This window comes from Pygocentrus nattereri, chromosome 16 (assembly GCF_015220715.1).
Source record: "Pygocentrus nattereri isolate fPygNat1 chromosome 16, fPygNat1.pri, whole genome shotgun sequence".
NCBI lineage: Eukaryota > Metazoa > Chordata > Actinopteri > Characiformes > Serrasalmidae > Pygocentrus > Pygocentrus nattereri.
The window spans coordinates 2,718,299-2,743,687 of NC_051226.1; the positions used below are offsets into that span (position 1 = coordinate 2,718,299).

The following is a 25,389-nucleotide window of genomic DNA, read 5'->3' on the forward strand; positions in this document are numbered from 1 at the left end:
GTGAAAGTGCAGAAGGTTCCGTCTCCCGTGAAGTTGCCATTCTCCGTTTTGGCTGGACGGCGGGACGTTTAAGGTTTGTCTCATCAACGTTGTGGACCTCAATCTCTAAGTGTAATGATTCAGTTACTGTTTATAATCGACGCTAATGCACTTCAGGCCATGATTACAGACCACAGCGAGTCAGAAACCACAGAATCCAGTCGATTAAAGCCACTGAACAGGCTGTAGGCTGAACACGGCCATTAAGGCATGATGTTAATCAGTGCAAAAACTAGAAAAGCTAAAACTTCAGACACCAAACGCTCGTCGGCTGATCAGCTCCGGGGGGGTTAAGAGGCATGAAGTGTCACTTTAATAGGAACAGTAAACCAGTAAGCATTTGCTAAAGAAACTTCTTTACAGACAACAACAATCCTTCAACAGACACACGGAGGAAGGAACGAGTCCGAGAGCTGCTGTTTAAGGTTTTTTTGTCCATTTTATATATTTTTTTTTATTCATTAAGGAAAAGCATAATTACTACAAATTACAAATGACACTAATAGCGAATCACATCAGCCTACAAAGCAGATATCATGATATTAAATGTTATACAAGTTCTCATTCAAGTATTTTACATTTTCCATTTTATCTTTTTTTTGTTCCTTTTTTTCTTCTTCATTTTTCACAAGCCCAAGAGAATATTATGGTAGTGAACTATTAACATTTCTTTTTTCCTCATTTTTTATTTTTATTTTTTTTGATATCCTTACACAGCTGTTTTATTTCTATGGCTTTATGGAATCTGTCCTGGTTTTTTCCCCTTAGACTGTCTGAGCTCCAACACTGAGGCCAATGAGAGAGAAACGGCGCCCCCTGCAGGAAAGGCAGGTAATCTTGCCCTTTCACTCAGGCTATTGGTCCATTAGCAGCAGGAGAGAAGCAGCTCACTGGTGGAAAAGATCAGCCTGGGGGAAACAACAGATGAGGCTTTTCTTTTTGTTGCTTTGCCTGTCTTTGAGTAAACGACTCTTTTAGTAACATCATTAAAAGTTCTCTATCAGCTTCCCCGAATTTAACCATTGCTCCCTAAAACAAAAAATAAACCTCTCAACTAGCTCTGCGTTTTCAACCACGGTGGTTAAAGTAAAACAAAAACAAAACTAAACATTAAGAGATTAAAACTACACGGCCTGACATTGTTTTGGGATTCCACTTCAACGATAATCTCACGCTTTACACAGGGGGGCTCGCACCATGAGCCGAAATTCAGAACCAGAAAATCAGTCTCTAATTTACAAAGGAAGAAAAAAAAAAATACATCTGTGATTGAAAAATGGCTCATGATGCAAATCATTTTTATACTGTCGAAAAGCGCCGAACAGCTGGTTTACTCAGCGAAGTCTGTCGTTTTTATGTCGTCCATAATGCCAGAGTTCCTGCAGTTATTTTTCCCTTTACTCGCACTATGGTGATGTTCCCCTTACCTAAATAATGTGACACAAACATTTCTTAGCATCGCTACAACACAGCAAAAAAAATAAAATAAATCAACGCATTAAAAAGTTTCAGGGACAATAAAAAAAATATAGTACGTACACGACGTGTAAGGCAAATATATAATCTGTTCTTTAACCAATGAGTTCAACTGAGGCATGTGGTGTTTCTCAACTCGCACAACCAGCGAGAAAACTGCAAAGACGCGTCTGATACTTATTCTATTTGACTAAAGGTGGCGCCATGTTTCCCAGCTGTGTTGAGGATTATGAGATTGAAGTGTGAGTCAATCGTGGCCAATCAGCATGGGCTAATCCAGCCTGGACCAATCAGCATGGGCTAATCCAGCCTGGACCAATCAGCATGGGCTAATCCATCCTTGGTCAATCCAGTTTGAATCAGTCAAGCCTGGGTAATCCTGTGTGGATTAACCAGCATAGCTAATGCTTTCTAGGCTAAACCAGTTTGGATGGGTCAGCCTGGGCCAGTCCAGCCTTGACCAATCTAGCCTGGGCCAGTCCAGCCTGGGCCACTGAATTTGGGCTAATCTAGACTGGCCAATCAGGCTAAAAACTTCACATCTTCAAAAACAGGGTCCCAGGTCAGCCGATACCCTTGAGCTGTGCACTTTTTAAAGTCTATTTTTTATTAGTATTTCTCGTCCATCATGCTCGTCACTGTATTCCGTGTCCATTTGTCCCGTGTCCCACATGTCCAAAAGCACCTGCAGCTCCACCAGATTCACTGTGAAAGCCTTTTTTTTTCCTCTTCACTCGTTCTTCAAGTAATCGGGATTAATTCCAGTCCTTGAAGTGTCTGAATGATGATGATGAAAGAATGAAGAACTGCTCACAGTTGTCAAGGCAGAATGATTTCAGCACAAAGAACCACAAGCACACCCAGGTTAAGAAGCTTCTGTAACAGACCATGTGACGCTTTGGAAGACGATAAAGGAGGTGAAGTGAGAGAACACTGGCGGCAGGGCTGGGAGGGAGGGGGTGTGTGGCGTCTGTGTAAGATGGATGTTTGCATAATCGCAGTTTTAAATGCTGTACAATCGACGGTTAAGGTGGCCGGCGCAAGTTAAGCAGAGAAAAAAAAACCCATTAAAATAAGGCAACTTTCAACGATCTCGCTCAGACTGAGGGATGGCCAACGAGTCCAGGTTCTAGAAGAGTTCTCTTTTCATTTTGGCCCTTTCTGCAGATCCTATCTAGTCAAAGTCAACTGTTCTCCAAGCAGAAGTTTCCAACCCACGGGGGAAGGAAAAAAAAAAAAAGAAGTCAGCCATCTTTCAGCCAATCATATGGGGTCCGATGGGGGGGATAGTAAAAATAAACAAAAAACCATGGGGCCACTGACGATGCTGCGGTCCATCCAGCTACGGCACCACAGAGAAATAAAATAAGGTAGAGAGGGAAAAAAAAACGGTAATAATAATAATTATAATAAAAATTAAGAACAGAACAATTTCTTGCCCCTTCAGTAGTCTCTCGGTCTCAGACCAAAAAAAGGGCTTTCAGATGTAAAAGAGGGGAGAAAAAAAACCCAAAACAAAAGAACAATAATAATGGAAGAGCCTTGATTTAGTTTTTTTCACAAGCCATTTGTCTGAGTTTTTCATGCTTGCGGTGCCGGTTGGACCCCGTGGTCAGAGGGATTGTGGGTGGTGGGCGGTTGGTTGGCGGTTACTTTGGTGGCTTTGTGTCGGTGGCTCTCTGGCTGGCGTTTTTGGCCTCGTCTCTGGGGGGAGCTGAAGGACCAGCGGCGCCCTGGCTGTGGGTCCGGCCGGAGGGGTGCCGACGGCGTCCATCTCCACCGGAGAGCCTCTTATGACCACCGTCCTCTATAGGGGGCTGGCCGAGGAGACAAAGCAACACTCAGTCGCTGAGGACGCTGTAGGTCAGGGGTGACCAGTCTCACCCACAAAAGGGCTGAAAAGGTTGCAGGTGGTGAATTAATCAAACAAGCAGGAGCTCACTGGATTCCACTCGTCTACTCAACTGGTCAGTCTTACATTTACGGCATTTGGCTGACGCTCTTATCCAGAGCGACTTACAATTTGACTTACAGGCGAAGGTGGTGTTAGGAGTCTTGCCCAAGGACTCTTATTGGTATAGTGTAGGGTGCTTGTCCAAGCAGGGGATTGAACCCCAGTCTACAGCGTAGAAGGCAGAGGTGTTACCCACTACACTAACCAACCACCATAACCAACCAAGATCTTCAATCAGTCTTCAAACTGATCTTGTGAGCTCCTGCGTTTTGGAATTAAAACCTGTAGCCCTGCTGGCCCTTTGTGGAGAAGACTGGACACCCTGCTGCAGGGGTTTAACATGTACATCACACACACTTTCAGGTTCAGTTCTGGGGCCAAACTCAATTAGATTTTCTTGGTTTTTACAGAGGTCTAATTCTACACTACAAGCTTTGTTCTGGCTCAGACACATGAAAACTCTCCAATTCAGAGATTTCTAATGCATTTCATGCCACCTTCCAACAAAGTAACAGCAAATGAGAGACTGAGGGGCTCAATTTTGTGTTATTTTTCAGTTTTTGATTTAAATTAAAAGTGTCTGTTGCCCTTTACACTGTGTGCAAATTTCACGATGAATGGACCAAAAGAAGCTTAGCAAAATGACTTTGGTTCCATTGACCTACATTAAAAGTAAAGTAGGTTTTTCCCCTCTGCAGTAAAGTTACCATTCTGGAAATACAAGGTTTTGTTCCGACAGCAGCAACATGTTGATTTCAATTGTGCTTCATCAATAAATCTGTGAGCTTCTGATTTAATGAAATTTCCACAAGGTGCAATTCAAAAAGACTCAAGTTAATCTTCTCTCGCACACTTACATCCACTCTGAAGTCTTCTAGACGTCTGAATTTGCTCAAGCACTCCTGCAGCTTGGGGTCGATCTCCAAATTCTTCGCCTTGGAATACTTGAGAAACGCCCAGAACTTCTCGAGTCCGTACAGCTGACCTGTGAAGATGGGAAACGATCAAGATCTCGAACAGAATCAGCCCAAAGCGCCACGTTTCACTGACCAAGCGTCTGTCACTCACAGGTGGCGTTGGTCAGTTCTGTTTCTGCTGATCTGTTTGGTTTCCTACCTGCTTCGTAGTCTCTCATGGTTTCCTCCTGGAAGTCTTTAAATATATCCGGTCTAAACTTCCTCTCCAGACCGTAGCTGTAATACCTGAAGAGACACTCCAGACCGTATCTGGGGGGAAAAAAAAAAAAAAAAAAAAAAAAAAAAAATCAAACCTCTCAACATTATTAAACAGGACTGTTAAATTTATAATTATATGCCTGTAATTAAAAATTTATTGATGAGCTCAGAATTTAATCAGAATGGTAACCATGTGAAATAAGAACAGGTTCACATCGTTACTTAAGACCTATATTAAAAATAATAATAATAAAAATCCCCCTTTACCCCAGATGTACATCAGCCAAGACATGTTTGGTGTTTTATTATAACACATTTATACTGCAACTATTGGCATTAAGTCCTCTCAAACAGACACGGTAGTGTGGTTGACACTGTATTACAAGCTTTTGTCCATGCAAGAGTAACAGAGAAAAACAGTGTGGGGCAATGTAACAAAATCTAAACTTATAATAAATTAAGTTCATACGGTACAGTACGCATTTCTGAACATATCGTTTATATCGTCAGTACTTACAACACTGCCGTACCCCACGCTTCATTATAAAGAGCTGGTCCCATTTTACTGGATTTAGTACCAAAAAAAATTTTAAATAGAGAGAAAAAAAAAAAAATAAATAAATAAAAAAAAATAAAAAAAAAAAAGTGAATTCAGTTTTGATTATTATTTTTTATGTAGCACTACTGGCTCTTTTTTTGTTCCAACTGATCAGGTGTCTAAAAAAAAAAAAATCTTACATATCATGTATCACGAAAATTTCTTCCAAGTATGGCAATACTATATTCTGCCATATCGCCCAGCTCAAAACATAACATTAAACGCTAGTGGCCAAAATTCCTGCTTATCAGACCTTTCAGCTTCTTAAAACTGATATCGGTGACCTTCTCCGTTTCGGCTGGGTGCTACACTTCAGCCCAGACCCATTTCAGCCCTCGCTGAATGGTGGGGTGTCCTGATTCTTGCTGAGATAGAGGGGTGGGGTGAAGTGTTGGGGCTACATGAGGTTTTTCCAGAGACTCCAGACAGAGATGAGGGTTAAAAAAATAAAAAAACAGCTAGATGGAGCGCAAGAGACTAAAGAAACCCATGAATGTGAGAATTTGCCTCACTGAAAAATTACGATACTATTGTTTTTATCTTAGTTTGTCGTTTGTGCATTATCGTCCTTTTCATCATCAGAAGCTTTAAAAATATCACCAGTAGCCGCTGATGTCTCGGCGCAGCAGTCGCATTTTCACACCTCAGGTATCAGAACTGCTGCACCATTTAAGGTGGAACGGGAAAATTTGAACAAGACGCTGGAGAATAGCGACTTCAGCTTCATATCGCTGAAGAATTAGGGGTGGGTGATAAAGGAGATAACAGTAGTGAAGATTTTACAGTAGTTACTGAATAATTTCTAGTAGATGGAGTAAATTGGAGTAGATACTAAATAATTCATAGTATTTACTGAATAATTCATAGTATTTACTGAATAATTCATTGTAGCGCTAAAATGATGCATAATAGATACTAAATAATTCATAGTAGACGCTGGAAAACCAACAGTAAGCTTTCAAAAATGTAGAGCAGTGAAGAATGAGTGATTAGTTTATAGCAGTTTCAGAATAATTCTTAGTTAATTCTGTAGAATTCAGAGCTGTTAGTTATTATCTTAAGATTAATGACTGATTGATGAGCCTCAGAAAGCAGCCACGATCATCTACATTAGTCCTGTAGCTCCAGGACAAAACTAACAGAGAACTTTGGACACCAAACCCCTCAGATCTCTCTTTAGACACCTGTACCTGTATCCTTCCTTTCCATCCTCAATGGCCAGCTGCCTGAACTCCTCGTACATCTTCCTGTTGAAGTGATCCCGCAGGAAAAACGACCAGAAGCGGAAGAGCGTGTTCATCTCCTGAGACTGACCGATACCCAGGCGCTTTCGTTCTGCAGGACAGAGATGAAGGGCAGGATCAGGGTTAGCTCTGGTGCGAGTTCAGCAGAAAAGGAGAAGAGACGCCAAAGGATGAAGCCCTACGATGCCGTACCGTTGAGGCAGCGCCGGCGGTATTTGTGGTAGACGTGTTGGGTGAAGCCGTTCTCCTTCAGCAGCTCGTGGGAGGGATGCTGGAATTTGGGCAGAGACTGGGGGGTGCAGCCGAAGTTACTCAGCGCAGGGGTGCCTTCTGACGGACTGGCGTTAGAACTGCAGCAGAGAGAGAATAAAGCCAAACTTCAAACTTCATCACATCACATGTGCCAATTTCCATTTTTTTGTTTTCAATCATCTTTGTGTTATTTTCTGTTTTAAAGTCCTACATTACTCTCCATTTCTCATGCATTGTTTTATCCCGGTTTCTTGTTTTTCTTTTTTTCTTCGTGTTTTGCAATGTATGGTGAGTGTACTGGACACCAGAAAGAATAGTGGCTATCAGGACAGCAGCTAATTGGGACTATAAAATAAATTAATTAATTAAACAAAAATAAATAAATAAATAAATAAAAAGTTCAAGCTTGGCCAAAAACAGATGACCTGAAGAAATAACCAACATAAAAGTTGCATCAAAGTGAATTAAAATGAAAATAAATGTGATTTTCTTTGCAGTGATGGTTAAACGATCAGCTCAGAGGAGGAAAATAAGAAGAGAAAAAGTTTCGACCATAATGGTTAAGTGGACAATGCATCCCATACTGAGCAACTCTGGGAGCCTATGACCTTTGCTGGGATGATTTGATTGCAATCAGCCACAAAAGAATTAGTGAGGTCAGGTACTGATGTTGGACGGTCAGTTCTGGATCATGTATCAGGTAATGGATAGAGCTCCATCACTCCAAAGAACACAGTCCCACAGTCCAGTGCTGGGGGGCTTTAGACCCCTCTGGTACTCTCTTTGCACTGGGCGTGACCACCTTGGGACTCATGCACGGTCCTATTCTACTGGACAGTGATTTTCTATGGAGATTACCCAAGCCCACTGCCTGTGTCAGTGATGGTCCAGCTTAAAACAGATAAATCTACTGAGAGGGAGGCGTCTGTGCAGCGTTGGACAGAAAGCTCGAGTGACGTCCAGCTGGCTGCGGTAAGGGTGCGTACCTGACCGATGCTGTGCGTGAACGATGTTCTCTCGAGTCCATCACCCAGCCCACGTGACACTCCATCGGCGGGTTCGAGCTGTGCCTCGTCTTCCTCTTACGTGGTGTCTGGCACAAATGTAAACAAATCATATTAACCCCTAGAACACCAGACGTATCAGACAGTATCTGCATGAATTATTCAGCACCAACATTAATTATTCAGTGAAGACCACAAATAAATAAATACATAACCACTGTAAAGGCAGAACTTTTATATATATATATATATATATATATATATATATATATATATATATATATATATATATATATATATATATATATATATATATATAAAAATATATAAATAAAACAATCACTATACAGCTGTAACAGACAGATCCTAAGAGTTTAACAGGACAAACAAAACCCAACATTAGATGGACTGCTGGATTTACATTTTTCCACAAATACGAACTTTTGAGGACCTAAAAAGTCTAGATGGATACACAAAATACTATCTGAAATAATTTTAATTTACTAGAACATCAAAGCATAAGGTCAATTGTTTAAAAAAAAAAATCCATACATACATACATACATACACACACACACACACACACACTTTTTTTTTTTTTAGTTTCCACCTCCAAAGTCCGGAAGTCCAGAGAGGCCATTAGCTGTTGCTATAATTTTCTGGATTGTTATCTTGGGATAACAACTCTGCTATCATAATATTATATATATATAAAACGCCATTTAACTTGTGATCTTGTAGAATTGTTTATTTTCATATTTACATTTGGACTTGAGTGCAAATAAACTAATTTGAGTCCTACTATACAAAGGATGCATCACCTTGGCGTCAACAGGTCGTCCCTCCTTGACGACAGGGTAGAAGCGTGGTGTGTGTGTGGGGTCTCTGAGGTGGGGCGTGCGGGGCGTGCGAGGTGTGCGGGCGCTGCGGTAGCTCGGAGAGTCGGGCACGGCAGTGGGCAGCGAGCGGGCGATTGTCGATGGCTCTGGTGCTCCAAATAGCTTATTGGCCAGAGCGTCTGTGGGGACTGTGGAATAAAAAGAAATAAATTTAATGAAATTAAAAACGGATACGGTTAAACAAGAACAGGAGAAATGGGGAGAAAGGCTATTTTACACCAAGGCTCTACTACACAATCTTACTGTAATAAACCATTTAATTTAATACCATTTTATTGATCATTATTAATAATAATAATAATAATAATAATAATAATAATAATAATAATAATGATGAAAGGGTGGGCAGGGTGCTGTTATTTTATCATTATCGTGATAAATACGCTTTACTGCGTTTCGCTTTTCTGAGCAGTGTTTATCCGTAAGTACTTCAAAGAACAAACAGTGCATGCTTCTTTCAAAACGAATATTAATTAGTCCTGTTTAATTCAGCCCACTCACTGTGCTGCGGCCGCGGGGGTCCGGGGGGGACCTCCTGATTCGGATCGACTGGAGGCTCCGGGGTCAGACAGTCAAACTGTTCACGGCTGATCAGGTGGACCTTCTTGAAGTTCTCCACCTCTTGCTGCTCCCACAAACACAGACAGACACTTCAGTTACAAACGTGATTAACGATGTAGTTATTCATTAATAAATTCATTAATTATAGATTTGCACTGGAGCTATACGGTTAATGTAGCCATTCAGCCAGATCAGTTCAGTATCTGTGATAAACTCGATTATGTGGTTTCTGACACTGCAGGACAGTTTTCTCTAAATATGGACCATTTCCTAAGGATCTCCATCACTTGATGGACTGAACCGTGGAATTATCTGCTGGGGGGGAAGAAATTCGCAAAATTCATTCATCAATAACATTTTCTCTTCTGTTTCTCTCCTGCAACATCAAAACTTCCAGTTTCAAGCCTTAAATATCATTAACAGCAAACGTTCAAGCCTTTTTTACAAACAGTAAAGAAATCTCACCGCCTGGAAAGTTACTACCACCGATCTGTGCGGCTCCATCATCCCCCAAAACCCCCCGAGAACAGGCCGAGCGGTCCGCGTGGGGTTTATTTATCAACACGCCAGCCCCCCGGCACGTGAAACGGCACAAAGAACAGCAGCACAAAAGGCAACAACAGCCGCGCAGGACCGTCCAGAAACAGAAACAGCCAACGGCCAGGCCTTTCCCAGCCCAGAAACAAACCACAGAACCTGGAATGTGTCAGAACGACCCACTTAAAGAACATTAAAGCCAATTAAAAGGAGCTAGTTTAGCCACATGCTTACTGCTGTACGTTCTATTGCCCACATTTAGTACTGCAATCCCACCGTGGCCCACGTTCAAGGGCTTTCCAGGCTCAACGGCGAACCTGACTTACAGGCCTGTATAGGACATTTAAAACAAGACTGATACAGATAATCCCCATTAGGACGGCATAAAAATGAGAATATTTATTTTATTCATGGGAAAACTCACAAATCCATCACCATTTAGTATTTAGCCTGTGGGTTTTCATTTCACTCTAATTATGGACTAAGGAGGTCCTGATCCAGTTTTCGTGTTCCCAAATCCGCTGTACTTTAATGTTCAACATCGGTTGATCCAGAGCTGATGCAGGTAAGACATGCGGGTCTTAATTAAAACCGTGAAATCGCTTCATTTTTAGTGCATAAAGTGACAGTTTGGACTGACGTTTGATTTTTTTGGGCCATGTGTATTTTTAGTGACCATTTCACAGCGATTATGAACCAGTTTGACTGACTGGCCTGATTTACGTTATTATTCTGCTGTGAATTCACTTCATTTTCGATATGCATGGGGACAATTATGCTCAATTAAACTGGAAAAAAAAAAACATTAAGGGTTTGACGTCTTTCCTGTGGACTATTCATGTAAAACACCCATTAATAGGAGGAGGAACATGTTATGATTCCATACTGCTGTAATGTACGTGCAGTAGCACCTCCTCTCTCTCGGTTGTGAGCATCGCTTCGGCCACCGTCAGTTCAAAACCAGAACGTTGTCACCACCGTTTGATTTTTAACCACTCGCAAGTGAAAAACACGGTGGGAAAGTATTGTGTGTTTCTGGCGGCGTCTCGAACGCATTAAGATTCAGAAAGTAAACCGTCTGGCTATGAAAACGGGCTCAAACGCAGGGGAAACACTGGACCTGCCGACCCCATAAAATACAGCGTGATTCAGAAAGATTCATCCCATTTCAGAACGATTTATTTCACTGTAAATCGTCACAGATCAGTGCAGTGAGCTGTAAACGGTTTAAATGAGCGTAAAGTTTATTATGTAACTGTACAAGGTCTCAGTCTGAACCTCCTCCAGCTGTACGGACGACATCAACACCACAGTCAAACTCATCCCAGACTGGACCGAGCGTGTCGGTGCACTCAACGGCTCATTCAGCGGGATTTCGAGGATCATCCATTTACATTTACGGCATTTGGCTGACGCACTTATCCAGAGCGACTTACAACTTGATCATTTTACACAGGGGGGGGGGGGGGCCAAGGTGGTGTTAGGAGTCTTGCCCAAGGACTCTTATTGGTATAGTGTAGGGTGTTTAACCAGGTGGGGATTGAACCCCAGTCTACAGTGTAGAAGGCAGAGGTGTTACCCACTACACTAACCAGCCACCCAGTGTTGATGTGAGTGACACAAACAGAACCCTTAACGTATCTCCACAAAAAAAAGTCACACAGCGCATCATGTGGTGATGCTGGCGACCTTTCTCTTGGAAGTCAGTCAGAAACTGACTGTCAATTGGAGCTTTGAAATCGGATGAAACTTTTTGAATCACCCTGTGCATCCCGACAAAGTACCGGTGTGAAAACAGCAAGTTTGGAATAGAACCTACAATAAATAAATAAATGTAATGTAATGTGCTGAAACACTGGCATCACAGTGACCCATACTACACAAAATCAGTGTATAAATCCTCAATAATTACCACCAGTGAAATTTTTATACAAAGAAAAATGGGAAGAGTCCAGGTCTAAATGAGTGGCTCTGATACTGAATTTGACTGACTGACTGACTGACTGACTGACTGACTGACTGACTGACTGACTGACTGACTGACTGACTGACTGACTGACTGACTGACTGACTGACTGACTGACTGACTGACTGACTGACTGACTGACTGACTGACTGACTGACTGACTGACTGACTGACTGACTGACTGACTGACTGACTGACTGACTGACTGACACCTGATCAATCAGCTACTAAATCATTTGTATCATCAGTGTTCGCGTGAAAGCCTCCTTACCTTGATGGTGGCGTACTCGGGCTCGTAGATGTCATGCCACAGGTCCTGCTCGTAGTAGAACAGGCCGTCATTAATCACCTTGACGAGCTCACTGGTCAGTTTGGACCGCGAGACGTGGTTTCCGGTCCGGTCTCCGCCGGGGTGTTTCCGTAGGTACGGCGGAGTCTGGGTGACTATGAGAATCTTGTTGACGTCTCGGTCGTCGATCTCTCCGTCCGAATCCTCGTCTGACCAGTCCGTGAATGTGTTTCTCCGACCGTCTATCTGCGCCATCTCCTCATCGAACATGAAGTCCAGCTCTTCCGGTTCATCCTGCAGGTCTGGAGGTGCCGGGCCAGTCTGGACTGGAGAACGGGCCTCATCCGCCTTCTGCAACGAGGCAGTCACAGCAGTTAAAGGAGGAGCAATTGCTTCGATGTGTGGGTCATTTTTATTACACCATATAAAATAACATTACTCATAACGTTTGTGTGGATTAATCTGTCGACGATCGGCCATAAATCATGTCTGCATGGTCATTCCCAACCTTTTTGTTTGATCTCTCAGTGTAAACAGGCTGTTTTTGTTACCGTGTCCAAGAATTTATGTAAATGAGCCGTTTTGAACCGTTATGATTAGCTGTGGCTCACTCAAAAAGCAGCCACTGCTTATAACCACAGAAATAAATAAACGAGAAGACGGTCAGCGGATTAATAACGAACAGAAAGCTCAAAACACTCAACACGGCGTCTGTTTACAAAGAAAAAGAGCCAATCAAATGTCAGTTTGTGAAAATTAAGCTGGTGGTTGCTGAGGTCTTGCACTGTTATTCCAGGTAGTTGTTGATGTTGCTAGGCTGTTGCTATGGGAACCCCGACGGCTGCTATGGCTGCTAATGCTAAGACCTTGTTATGGCCTCCCAGGTGGTTGCCATGGTATAAACTTTCCCTTGATTAACTGAAATGTTAATTCAAATAATTGGCAAGATTAACGGCACGTAAACTATAATGTTTAAATACTACACCAAGCACCAAAAAAAAAAAAAAAAAACACAATAGGAACAACAGGTTGGTCAGTTGAAGTCAATAGCCATTTTTTTTTCCAATTGTGGTATTAATTAAAGGTGGTATTGATCATAACAGCATTAATATTTCTTCTGTGTGTAAAGCTTACTTGAACAATGTATATCATGGAGGGAAAAAACTGCTCATATTATATTTAATATGAAAAGTTTATATTAAAAAAATAAAAATAAAACAGCAAATTGATGTTTTATGAAATTTACTGGTTAAAAAAAAAAAATTACTGTGGACCCCGAAAGTTTTTTAAAGTGTACCTTTGGTCTGGCCGGAGATGGCCGGGGTCGTTTCTTCACCTCGATCCAGGACTCCGAGTCCAGGTCGGGCAGACTGGCCGATAAACCTTTAGGCATTGTCTTCAGGTTACTCAGATCCTCTTGTTTGGGCAGATTTGGAGCAGACGCTCGCGGAGATCCTGCAGAGAAACGCACTGACTGTCAGGAGTGAGTTCAACTTCATAGCTAAAGACTGAACTGACATCACACCTTTAAGGTGGAATGAAAAAGTCAAATAAGAAGGCGGTTCAGTGTCTCCAACAATCTTGATCATGTGGTTTCTGACACTGTGTGACTTATCAATAAACACAGGCTGGACTGCTTATAGCTATGCAACATACTGCATACTGGTTCTACGTATGATCAGGATTAATACATACACCATATGGACAAAAGTATTGGGACACCTAATGACTGAGTTCAAGTGTTTCAGCCACACCCATTACTGACAGGCACAGCCTTGCAGTCTCCATAGACGGGGCAGTAGAGGGTCGCACTGAAGTGTTCAGTCACTTTAAACACTGCACTGTCATAGGATGCCGCCTCCGCTACGAGTCAGTCTATGAAATTTCTGCAGTAGACCATGCAAACTCAGAGTGGGGCTGCCGAGCGCTGAAGCACACAGTGCCTATGCTCTGTTCAATCATTCACTAAAGAGTTCCACGTTGCCTCTGGAAGTAACACCAGCAAAAGAACTGGGTGGCAGGAGCTCCACAAAATGGGTTTCCATGGCAGAGCAGCGACACACAAGCCTAAAATCAAAACACGAAACGCCAAGCGTCGGCTAGAGTGGTGTAAAGCGCCACCACCGGACTCTGGAGCAGCGGAAACCTATTCTGTGGAGTGACCAATCAGTTTCTCTATCTGTCAGTCTGATGGACAAGTCTGGGTTTGGAGAATGCCAGGAGAACGTTGCCTGCCTGACTGCACTGTCAGCTGTGAAGTTTGGTGGAGGAGGGATGATTATATGAGGCCGTTTTCTTTAGGGGTGGGCCTAGAACCCTTAATGCTTCTGCAGAACAAGACATTTTGGACAATTCTATGCTTCCAACTTTGTGGGAAGTTTGGGGAAGAACCTTTCCTGTTCCTTGTCTGAGCCCAAGAGCACAGAGCAGCTCCATAAAGGCCGGACTGGGTGAGTTCAGTGTGGAAGAACTTGACTGGCACAGAGTCCTGACCTCAACCCCAGAGATTGTGAGCCAGACACTCTCGTCCAACATCAGTGTCTGACCTCGCAGATGCTGGATGAATGGGCACAAATTCCCAGACACTCTCCAGCTGCACAGGGGGACCGAGTCCATATTAATGCCTATGGATTTAGAATGGGGTGACCTTTAAGCTCCTGTAGGTGTCCCAATACTTTTGTCCATATAGCGTACCTTAGAGGTGGGGATCATTCTCACTTGCTTAAGCACGTTGCCTTTCATTTCCTTACGTTCGTGCTGTCTTTAATTTACATACAGCACTTGTGAATGAAACGCACCATATAAACAAACATTCCTGTCATACCGTGCATCACACTAATATTCCTAATTAAGGAATCACAAGCTTCCATTACATGTTGGCAATGCTGCCACGTCTGTGACTTTCAGCCGAACTGTCTATCGAACAGTCTCACCTAACTGCTTATCCACAGCCTGCCGGGGTATAAACTCCGGGCAGTTGATGAGCTGGGAGAAATCCGTCTGGGAATGTTCTGGAACAGAGAATCCGGGCAGAGGCCATTTCTCTGGCTCCTCCTTTCGTCGAATTTTCATATCGATTATCTCCACTTCCTTGCTGTCCTTCAAAGCCTGAAAGGAAGCACACATACAACTCGGATATGAGTTTGTGTAAATAGAGCTCAATATAGAAATATGTCCACATATGCAGTCGAGACTGACGCGGCTTTTTTCTGAATTTCTACAAACACCATTTCATTTTATAGTAAATGAGTTTGGGCTGGTTTATGTTTATGAACAGACGCCTACAGATCAACATAGTAAAGGAGCTCATCTGTGATCCTGAGTTTAAAGCCAGTTTTTATTCAACTTAAACTTGGAACTAAGTTGTAAATAAATCTGAAACTGAAACTTTGCTTGTGTGTAAAAAGTGATTTCAGAGCCACTCGGTTCTCCCTGATGGAAACTGTTTACCTTCAGTGTTTTGTGCTTCTGATCATTTTAATAGACGTCAGCGTCACTAATTAATGACGTTCTATTAAAAGACTGGTTTACCAAGAGAGACGCTGGAGGACTTTCACCTGAAATGAGTTCATGAAGCCAGTCTGGTTATAAAAATGATAACAGGACATCAGAGCCAGAATTACTCTTTTAGTACTTTTACTTTATACTTAAGTACATTTGAAGGTAAATACTTTAGTACTTTTACTCAAGTGGAGGTCTAAAGGGAGGAACTTCTACTTTTACTGGAGGAATATTTTACCTTTGGGGGTCTCGACTTTAACTCAGGTACAGGGTTTGTTTACTTCGTCCACCACTGTTCAACACTATATGACACCATCCATCTTAAATCATACAGTCACCGTAATAAATTCAGTCACCTCCAGCTTTTCGAGCAATTTAAAACAGATTTAAAATGTACCTGGAGTTTCAGACTCACTATGAAAGACAGCATTAATATACGTGCGTTTCGAAAACTTGATGTTTGTTTTTTTTTGTCTGTAAACAGGCTTTTAGTCTGGAGCTCTGGGAGGTTCCCAGTAAAGGAGGTTTAGTAACAGACCTCCAGGATGAGGTTGATGTCTGTGGTCAGAGCCTGGACGCGGTGGAAGCTGGCGATGAGCGCGACGGGCAGGAAACCCTCCTGATCCATCTTCCTCCGCAGGAAGAAGTCCCTCTCCAGATTATCCACGCTGAAATAATACTCACTGCGGCACGAAGGGAAAGAAAACACTGCCCGTTAATGTTTCCTGGGTCAGCAGCGTCAAACACACACATTCAAATCTTAAACTTTCTAACCTGATTTTTACACTTTAATAATTAACGGAGCTGAAATTCACAGAATGAACAGAAGAAGCTAAAATCCGGAAAAATGTGGCCTTAGTCCACAGACTTTTATGCACGCTTTGAAATATCAATGAAAAACGGCACTAAATACAGAATAAAACCAAAAATAAAGCCAAAATTCACAGTTTGCTTTTTTAGCAAGAAAAGAAAACATTTACTAAATAAATAACATTTAAATTGAATAAAGTCATAAACCTGATCAAAACATTGAGAGTACCATATATTTTAAACATAATTCTGACTTGCAGCTCAGCTACACACTTAAAGGTGGATCCTAAGGGTTCTTTAGTAAAAAATCTGGTTCTATATAGAAGAATGAACACTCAAAGAACCCTTTGCATAATTAAATGGTTGTTTGCATTGTGAAAGGGTTCTTCGGATTGATGGAAAACGTGCTGTAGATGATCATATGTATAACCTTCTTTGAAAAGGGTTCTATATAGGAGCAAAAAAAGGGTTCTATCATTACACGCTTATTGTAGCAATAGAAGAATCATGTTTAAAAATATATCCATATAGAACCACACACACTCACACACACACACACACACACACTCACAATTTTAAGGAGTTAAGAAACTATTTAACGTGGCATTACAGGTTTATAACAACTAGATTTAAAATTTGTGGTTTTTACAGCCATTATTTTAAACAGATGCACATAGTAGCCACGTTTACATGCATCCTAATAATCCATTAATAATCTGACTAATAGCTCAGTCGGAATAGTCTAGTCTGATTGACGCTGTTCGGAATGCAGTTTCTGTCTGATTGATCGAGGCTTGTAATCCTGTAAATAATCCGTTAAATAGAAGAATAATATCCGTGTAAACGCCTGTATCCGATTACATTCCCTATCGGAAAGTTTCAGTCCGTTCTGCATGAGCGTCGCGTCACAGTGAGAGTTTATACCGTTCAACACGGCGGAGCAGAAACTGGTCTGCAGAGGAGACGAAGTTCATGCTCTGATCTTTAAAAGACGGCGGTGGGACGGACGTCCAGCTTATGTGTCTCAGAGCACGACGTCTTCCTCTCGGCCTTCTTTAATAAGGACGTGTGAAGGACGTTTTCCTGAGTCTGACGTCATTTTAAAGCAGTTAAAAACACAATCACTGCTCACTGCTGCTCATCTCACTCTGACTGGACTCCACGTGATGCTGGATGTGATGGCAACGCCTACACCAAGCGGTTCTCCAAGCATGCGTGTCATTTTGGATCGGATTACTTGCAGCGCGCACGTAAACAGAGATTTATCAGATTTTTGAGACGAGTGAAAATAAAAACCTCAGTCTAAATCGGTAATCGGAATGTGTTCGATCGGATTGGCAGAAATCTTAGCATGTAAACAGCCGGTGACGCTACACACTCGTACTGTCTTCTCTAAAGCTGCACTGACGTCAATAATCAATCACTGTCAGTGAGCGTGTGATGGTTCCTCACATCTGTCTCTTGATGTAGTCCTTCAGCAGGTCCTGATCCACAGAGTAAAGGTCAGTGCTGCTCACGCTGTCGTAGTAATAGGTCACCGTGCTGCTGAATTTCTGACCGTAGGCGCCGTCTTTGCCCTCGTAGGCCTTATAGCTGTAGTGATAATCGTAGTGGCCTGGAAAGAAGAGAAGAAACAGGAAATAAACTTCACTGTAAACTATAAACATCTGATGATGATGATGATGATGATGATGATGATGATGATGATAAACACAAAGGGTGGCTTTTCAAGGGTTCTTTAGTAAAGAAAATGGTTCTAAACAGAACTATGAACATAAACAACCCTCTGCATGACTAAATGGTTCTTCGGAGGGTAAAACTGCTCTTCAGATTAATGGAAATGTGCTGTAGATGGTCCAAATTTAACTTTTTGTAACAATAAAAGAACCCTTTTAGGTGCTGTATAGAACCATTTCCAAAAAGTTTCTACATAGAACCGTCTAAAGCACATTCATGTACATGCTCCATCAATCTGAAGAACCCTTTCATGATACAAAGAACCCTGTAAACACGCAAAGTGTTCATGGTTCTTTATTAAACCATTTTCTTTACTAAAGAACCCTGGAAGCATCTTTTTTAGGAGTATAACAAGAAAAAAAAAACTCATTTGGACAAATATTTTTGGAAATGGAAAAAAATGGAAATATCTGAGGAATAAATAAATAAATAAATAAATAAGCTAATGTACAGAAAGTGTGTGCAATGTCAATCTCGTGCTGTAGCGCTAGATCAACAGCACGTGTTCTGTATATTACAGATTTTTAAAAACACGTCTACACAGCGGTTTGATGAAGAAAAAAAATTGCCTAAAAGAATAATTGTCAATATTTAAAAGGAGTTATTCATGGGGAAGAAAATAAAGGAATATATATGAAAAAAGATTGTTTTCAATGTCCCAATCGAATACCATACATGCCAAATCAATAATAAGCCCTTTAGTTTATACAGCAGCTTTTTATATAAAACGAGCTAGAATAAAAAACGGGATATTTACAGGAGGAAAACGGGTTTTCAGTGTTACAGTCAAGCAACGCATGTGATGAATCAGGTGACCAGCCCAATGAGGTATTTTTAAGTGACCAGCAGAGACAGAGTAACAACAGAAGTGGAGTTCTGAGGTTGTTCTGCGCAGACGGCTAAACCGTCCTTTCCTTTTTACCCAGAACCGAGGGGCCTCTGTGTTCCTGGAGAAAAGGAGTTTGAGTAAAGTCAGTCGAGCACCTGCCAAAACCAACAGGCCTCGCCGACCCTCTCAGCGCAGCTGTGGTCAAACTGCTTTGTTTTTAGTCTGACCTCAAAGGCCAGAACGAAAATCGCAGTAGAACTAAACACGGGTTCTGCCTGGACATTAACACACAAAGCCTGGAGCTGCTGCCAGCGTGGCAGAGCGAGAGAACAAACTCGCTAGAACTCAGAACATCAGCGCAGAACAACAGAGAGACTATTAAAACTGCGGGGAACACAGTTAATATACAGCTCAATAACACTACAGCGACACCCGGGCGCAGAGAGCACCTACACTCGTAAAACGGTGGTTCTTCACTTAAGAAAAAGGCTATATCTAGAACCACAAACACTTGAACTCTGTGTGATTAAAGGGCTCTTTGCATGGTAAAATAGTTGTGCGATATAGGGTTCTAAATAGCACCAAGAAGGGTTCTTCTATTGTTACAAGCTTGACATTGTAACAATAGAAAAACCCTTTTGGGTGCCAAGTGCTATACAGAACCATATAGAGCACATTCTGAAGAACCCTTTCATGATGCTTAAGTCCCCCCTTAATTATGTACAAAGCTACAGCAAAACCAGAGCGGAAAGTCATGAAAAAGTGGTTCTTTAGTAAAGAAAAAGACTATATCTAGAACCCTGCACACTCAGAACCCTTGGCATGATCATAGGGTTCTTAGGTATCATGAAAGGGTTCTTCAGAATGTTCTACAGATGTTCTATATAGAACCTTCTTGAAAAGGGTTAAAGCTTATTATCCAAGTTGGTTCTTTAACTTTTACTGTTTTATTATATATTTTATTGATAATTTTTTCTATAAAAATCTTCCTGTCTGGCTGATTTTGATTTGTTTTAATTGATGAACTTCATTTTCCCCCCCAAATCACTGTTGAACCTGGTCGGTTACACTGTAAACGAGGGTCACCCTCAGTGTGTTTACAGCTTGTTTGATTGAATCTGTAAAATTACGCCTCGTTAAGCCTCGTTAAGCCTGTGACGTGCAGTTCCACTATACTGAAAAACCCTATCGGCCTGCTGCCAAGTGCTTTTCTGCCCCTAAACGTGCTCACCTCTGCTTCCTCCTCTTCCTCTGCCTCGTCCTCTTCCTCTGCCACGGCCGCGGCCCCGAAAGCCCCCTCCTCTGAACGGAGCCCCTTCACTCTTCACGCTGGACACCTCGTCATGATCGTCTCTGAACTCGTGCTCGTACTTCCCGCTGTGCCAGTCTGCGCGCAAAACATTCACCACATGATAAACACATAATATTACACATTATGTAACACGGCTAACTCCATAAAGCAGCAGCCCACAGACGTTATTAAGACATACGGCTACGTTTACACAGCAGGTGAGAGAGACGTGTCAGTGTGAACAGATAAACACACTCAATCTGACGTTTTCAATTCCAGGTTGAGACGCTTTCGTATGTGGTTCTGAAGTCCGATCTGCGGCAGTGCGACTCGGTCTGAACAGCCAGATCGGAATTCATGCGACTTCTACGTCAGTTCGACTCGACAATCATTTTGCGCTGCTGAGACTCAAATATTTAGGCTCATGTTTCTGTACCAAAACAAGAGACTCATCGCAGCCGCTCCAGGTGCGAAGAGGTTCTGGACGAGCCGGCCGCGCGGGCCGAGCCCGAGGCTGCAGTGTTTAAAGAATCTGAGCACACGAAACAAAGAAGTGGACGATTGACGCGCCCTGTGGGTGACGAGCCCAACGGTCAACAACTGGAAATTCTTAAATCGCTCCTGTGACGCTGCTGAAGACTAAACTGAAGCTCGGGTAGCGACTGACGTTCGCTGGCCGTCATGACCGTTTACCTCTGGACGAGCCGCGTGAAGATGTTCTTTTGCTCATGCGGGTCGGTTTAGGAGCTGATCTGTTCAGACTGATCACATTTAAAAGACAATCTGAGCAGCCAAACAAAAAACCAAAAAAATAAAAAATGTAATACTCCATCATCTACATTAACACAGGAAGGTGGTCAGAGGGGCGGTGGAGTTTGAGTCGGCAGCGTCTGAGATGTTTAAAACGCAGAGTTAGAAGAGAAAAACGTCTCCCAGTGAAAGCCGCGTTTTACAGTAGGAATAAATGGAGCGCATTATGCTGGTAGTGAACTACGCTGTCTGACTCAGCCGCCTCAGAACCAGAGAAACGGGCCTTAAACAGGAGTCAGGACCCTGCTGGGGTTCATCCTGAAGTTAGGACAGGATTTAGGAGGTTTAGTCCGGTTAGGATGCTTGTCTGTTTTCTAATCTGGAGTTAGTGATGAGATGATGAAGGTAGGAGCTGATATTCTGGAATAGCTACCGTCTGAAATTCGTCGTCATGGAGACTAACAGATCAGATAAGATTACAGACTTAAGAAGTTTCTGTAATATGGCCACAGATTCCTCCCTATACAATCTGTCTGTTGCTTGAATATGGTGTATTGTCTCTAAACGATACATTGACTGTATATTACTCAATCATTTATAGTCTGCATATGGCTGGTACACTGTGTTTACTGTGTATATATAATATCATACACTGTCTGTAAATAATTTGTTTATTGCATCTATTACTAGACAGTCGCCAACAGCTGGAACCAAATTCCTCCTGTGCGTCAAAAGACTTGGCCAATAAATCTGATACTGATCCAAAGCTGAGCCGAGTTTGAAGGAGGTCGCTCCTTTAGAGTCGGTGCAGAGAGAGACTGGCCGATACCTCTGAGGTTGTTGCGGTTGTTGTGGGGCATTCTGGGAGGTTCTCCTTGGCGTGCGTTGTTCCTGGAAGCCGAGCGCTCTCGGGGACCCTCAGACTTCACGTCGATCACCAGGGGAACCCACTTGTGTTTATTTCCTGTTAAATACGCAGACGACATTTCACAATCCATCTCAACACAAACAGACTTCACCGATACGACTGATTCATTTTTGGATATATTTAGCAGTGCTATTATAAATTAGTGTCAAAACTGCCAAACTTTTATTTATTTATAATAATATTCTTTATTTAAATAGCAGAGATAAAAATGAGAATGAAATGACTGTGTCTAATAAAATTGAAAAATCTGCAAATAATGATATTCTAAAAAATAAAAAAAGCACTAAAAAAAAAAAAAATGTAAAATTAGAAAAATGTATAAACAATATTTAAAAATATTTTTCTGGTCTGTTTTCTTTCATTTTTACTCACTGAACTTAAAGCAAGCAGATAATTCTTTGTGTTTTGCACCGTTTTGTTTTTGGTTACTTCAAAGGCATATTTTCAAAACTGTTCTTTATACATGTATTTAATTGTGCCCATATAACAATGTTACTTGAGTGTGAACCACTGATAATTTTGTAAGCTATGAAAACTTAAAACTGAAAAATAAAATAAATTGATGACGGCGAAATTAAAAACGTGTACACGGTTCCGTCTTCTCTGCACTACATTTGGCCCCACAACAAGTTTGGGCACCCAGTTCTAAGAGCAGCTATTCTTTCTTCCCCAAAAGCACAAACTGCAGCTCCTAGATTGACCTGCAGGGGGCACCAACGCCCTTCCAGTCAGTGCAGACTAAACCGCAGGGCTTGTTAAGCTCAGTTAGACTGACGTGGCCCTGCACCCCTACACCGCCTCTCTGTCTCTGCCGCTCTGCGATTGTGAAGTAAGAGGCAGATAAAAACAACGAGATAAACAAAAAGTACTTTTTCACATCAGCACTGCAGTGACATTGACGTGGTGGTGGTGCGTTAGTGTGTTGTGCTGGTCCGAGTGGATCAGACACAGCAGTGCTGCTCGAGTTTTTAAACACCTCAGTGTCCCTGCTGGACTGAGAACCAATAATATCCAGCCAGCAGTGTCCTGTGGGCAGCGTCCTGTGACCACTGATGAAGGACTAGAGGATGACCAGCACAAACTGTGCAGCAGCACACACACACACACACACACAGTCACCTGTCGTCTCTGACCTTACATCTACAAGGTGGACCGAACAAGGTAGGAGTGTCTAATAGAGTGGACAGTGAGTGGACACAAAGTCCAGCAGCACTGCTGTGTCTGATCCACTCAGACCAGCACAACACACCACCACCACCACCAGTCAGTGTCACTGCAGTGCTGAGAATGACCCACCACCCAAATAGTACCTGCTCTGTGAGGGTCCACGGGGGTCCTGACCACTGAAGAACAGGGTAACAGAGTATCAGAGAAACAGATGGACTACAGTCTGTAACTGTAGAACTACAGAGTAAATTATATGGTATACATGCTCCTATATGGAGTGTAGAGGTGAAGTGGCTGGTCAATTTTGGTAATTTTGTAGAGTTCATTAACACAAACCTCAATAAAATCCACATATTTAACAATTCAAACAAACCTGCTGCGTCAAACTGCGCGAACACACCTTTCTTTTTCTGTCCGTTTTTCTGAGAGTCCTCGTCTCCGTTCTTCTCCTCTCCGGAATCGTCCGATTTGGCCTTCTGGTTCTCCTTGCTCTCCTCGTTCTCTCGCTTCTCTTTCGACTCTTTCTTCGCCACCACCTTCTTGGGTGCCTGAGGACGTTAAACAGAAACGAGGAAACGATTAACGTGACTTATTTTACACGCTAGAGGAAACTCAGCTGAAGGACATCGGTTAATTAACAAGCACAGTAAAGACCAATCAGCGTACTTCAGGCTGAGTTTGTAGACATCCGTATGTTCAGAAACCGAATCAGCACTAACACCTAAACTGAATCGAGTCCACGGAAAATGACCCAAACAACCGTCTTCAACCAGTTTTGAGTTGATAACTGTCCCCAGTTTAACCAAATGTCATCTCATAAATAATAATAATAATAATAATAATAATAATAATAATAATAAAACAGTAAGATACAAAATAACTAACTGTCCAAAATTACACTTAAATTCTGCTTTAACAAGTTTATTCTTCAAACTGTCCTTCAAAACATCCTCCTAGAAGTTTTCGGTTTGGGTAAACTTTCCACAATGCGCTGACGGGGCTGACTGATTAATCGTTTTTACACCAGGACCACAATCACAATCCTGCTGATCCATTTTTTGCTTCTGACTTTGGCCACATTTTTCCAGGGGGTGGGGTCTTGGGGGCGAGGCTGGGACTTGGTTTGGCAAATCATTTGAACAAACTAAACACCACCCTCCATGAAAATGTGCCAAAGTCAAAAGCAGAGGAAAAATTCTGAAGCAAAAAAATAAAAATAAAAAATAAAGATAAAAATCAGCAAAATGGTTTTTATTTAAAAGTTACTTCAAAGGCACATTTTCAAAACTTTCCTTTATACACATTATTATTATACATGTGCCCATACAACACAACTCTAATCTGAACTGCTGAGAATGAGTTATGAACATTTAAAACTGAAAAAAGAAAAATACCACCACCCACTACTACCACCACCACCACCACCACCACCACCACCCACTACCACTACTAAAGTGATTAATCTCTCTTAAAATGAGCAAAACCTTAACTTCCAGAAAATGTAAGATTCTTGTGAACTTCATAGTTTTATTCTCAGCTCCATCCGACTGATTGTGTTTATATCTTTATCGCGATATGAGTTTCCACGATAAACACATCGTTACAGCAGCGATGACTGAGCAGATCTAATGACCTCATATACGCAGCACCAGAGTGATGTCATTACATTACAGCACAAACCGTTAAAGCCTGTTTCTCTGAGCCTGGACTGAATAAAACCTGATACTTCTGATGACACGAGTCAGAGCAACAATAACAGCCGCCATTAGATCATAGATATAAAATTCAAAACACCAAAAAATGATCAGCTGTTAAAATTACGTCTAAATGCTTCAACAAATTTCGTCTAATCCGGTCTCTCTGACTCGATGGATCGCCCTCGTTTAGGTAAGAGACTCAAATCGGTCATTAATGTGATGAACCGGCCTGAACTGACCCTCATGAGCTCCTCCTACTCAGTGACGTCACGTGACAATCACTGCATCATCATCACAAACTAACGAGCAGAACGAGCTTCGCTGAGAAGATCATTAACTCTGATCAGCTCTCAGCTTCATTATTAGAGCCAGACGGAGGAGGAAAAGGGGGAGGAAGAAAAAAAAAACCCACAAAAAACAAAAAAACCACACAACGCTGTTGCCATGGTAACGCTGAATGATGGCTCATTGGAAAAAAGCACATGAATTCCGATCTGAGGGTCACATTAAGGTCACATGGCCACGAATCAGATACGTATCCGATCTAGGACCACATATGAAAGTGGCTCAGGTCGGATTTGAGAAGATCAGATTTGCGTCCACACGGCCCTGAAAACACCAGATCTGAGTCACATCAGGGCAGAAAATCAGATCAGTGCCACTTTAACCTGGTAATGTGAACGCA

General features: G+C 42.1%; 1 protein-coding gene across 3 annotated transcripts in view; it reads right to left on the reverse strand.

Moving 5' to 3' along the window:
* Positions 1-458: 458 nt before the first annotated feature.
* larp1 (La ribonucleoprotein 1, translational regulator) overlaps positions 459-25,389 on the reverse strand; it is a 47,323-nt gene continuing 22,392 nt past the window's right edge. The window contains exons 4-20 of one of the 3 annotated variants that reach the window (XM_017719557.2): positions 23,408-23,555; positions 23,151-23,183; positions 21,742-21,876; positions 20,103-20,258; positions 17,758-17,920; positions 16,034-16,178; positions 14,928-15,102; positions 13,292-13,449; positions 11,977-12,345; positions 9,143-9,266; positions 8,564-8,769; positions 7,725-7,831; positions 6,679-6,836; positions 6,433-6,577; positions 4,586-4,695; positions 4,327-4,454; positions 459-3,332 (exon numbers count right to left, since the gene is read on the reverse strand). In XM_017719557.2, the coding sequence (XP_017575046.1) occupies positions 3,165-3,332; positions 4,327-4,454; positions 4,586-4,695; positions 6,433-6,577; positions 6,679-6,836; positions 7,725-7,831; positions 8,564-8,769; positions 9,143-9,266; positions 11,977-12,345; positions 13,292-13,449; positions 14,928-15,102; positions 16,034-16,178; positions 17,758-17,920; positions 20,103-20,258; positions 21,742-21,876; positions 23,151-23,183; positions 23,408-23,555 (2,628 nt within the window). In that variant the 3' untranslated portion in view covers positions 459-3,164. Of the gene's footprint in view, positions 3,333-4,326; positions 4,455-4,585; positions 4,696-6,432; positions 6,578-6,678; positions 6,837-7,724; positions 7,832-8,563; positions 8,770-9,142; positions 9,267-11,976; positions 12,346-13,291; positions 13,450-14,927; positions 15,103-16,033; positions 16,179-17,757; positions 17,921-20,102; positions 20,259-21,741; positions 21,877-23,150; positions 23,184-23,380; positions 23,556-25,389 lie in introns of all 3 variants that reach the window. The other 2 variants (XM_017719556.2, XM_017719558.2) reach the window with 2 other exon arrangements.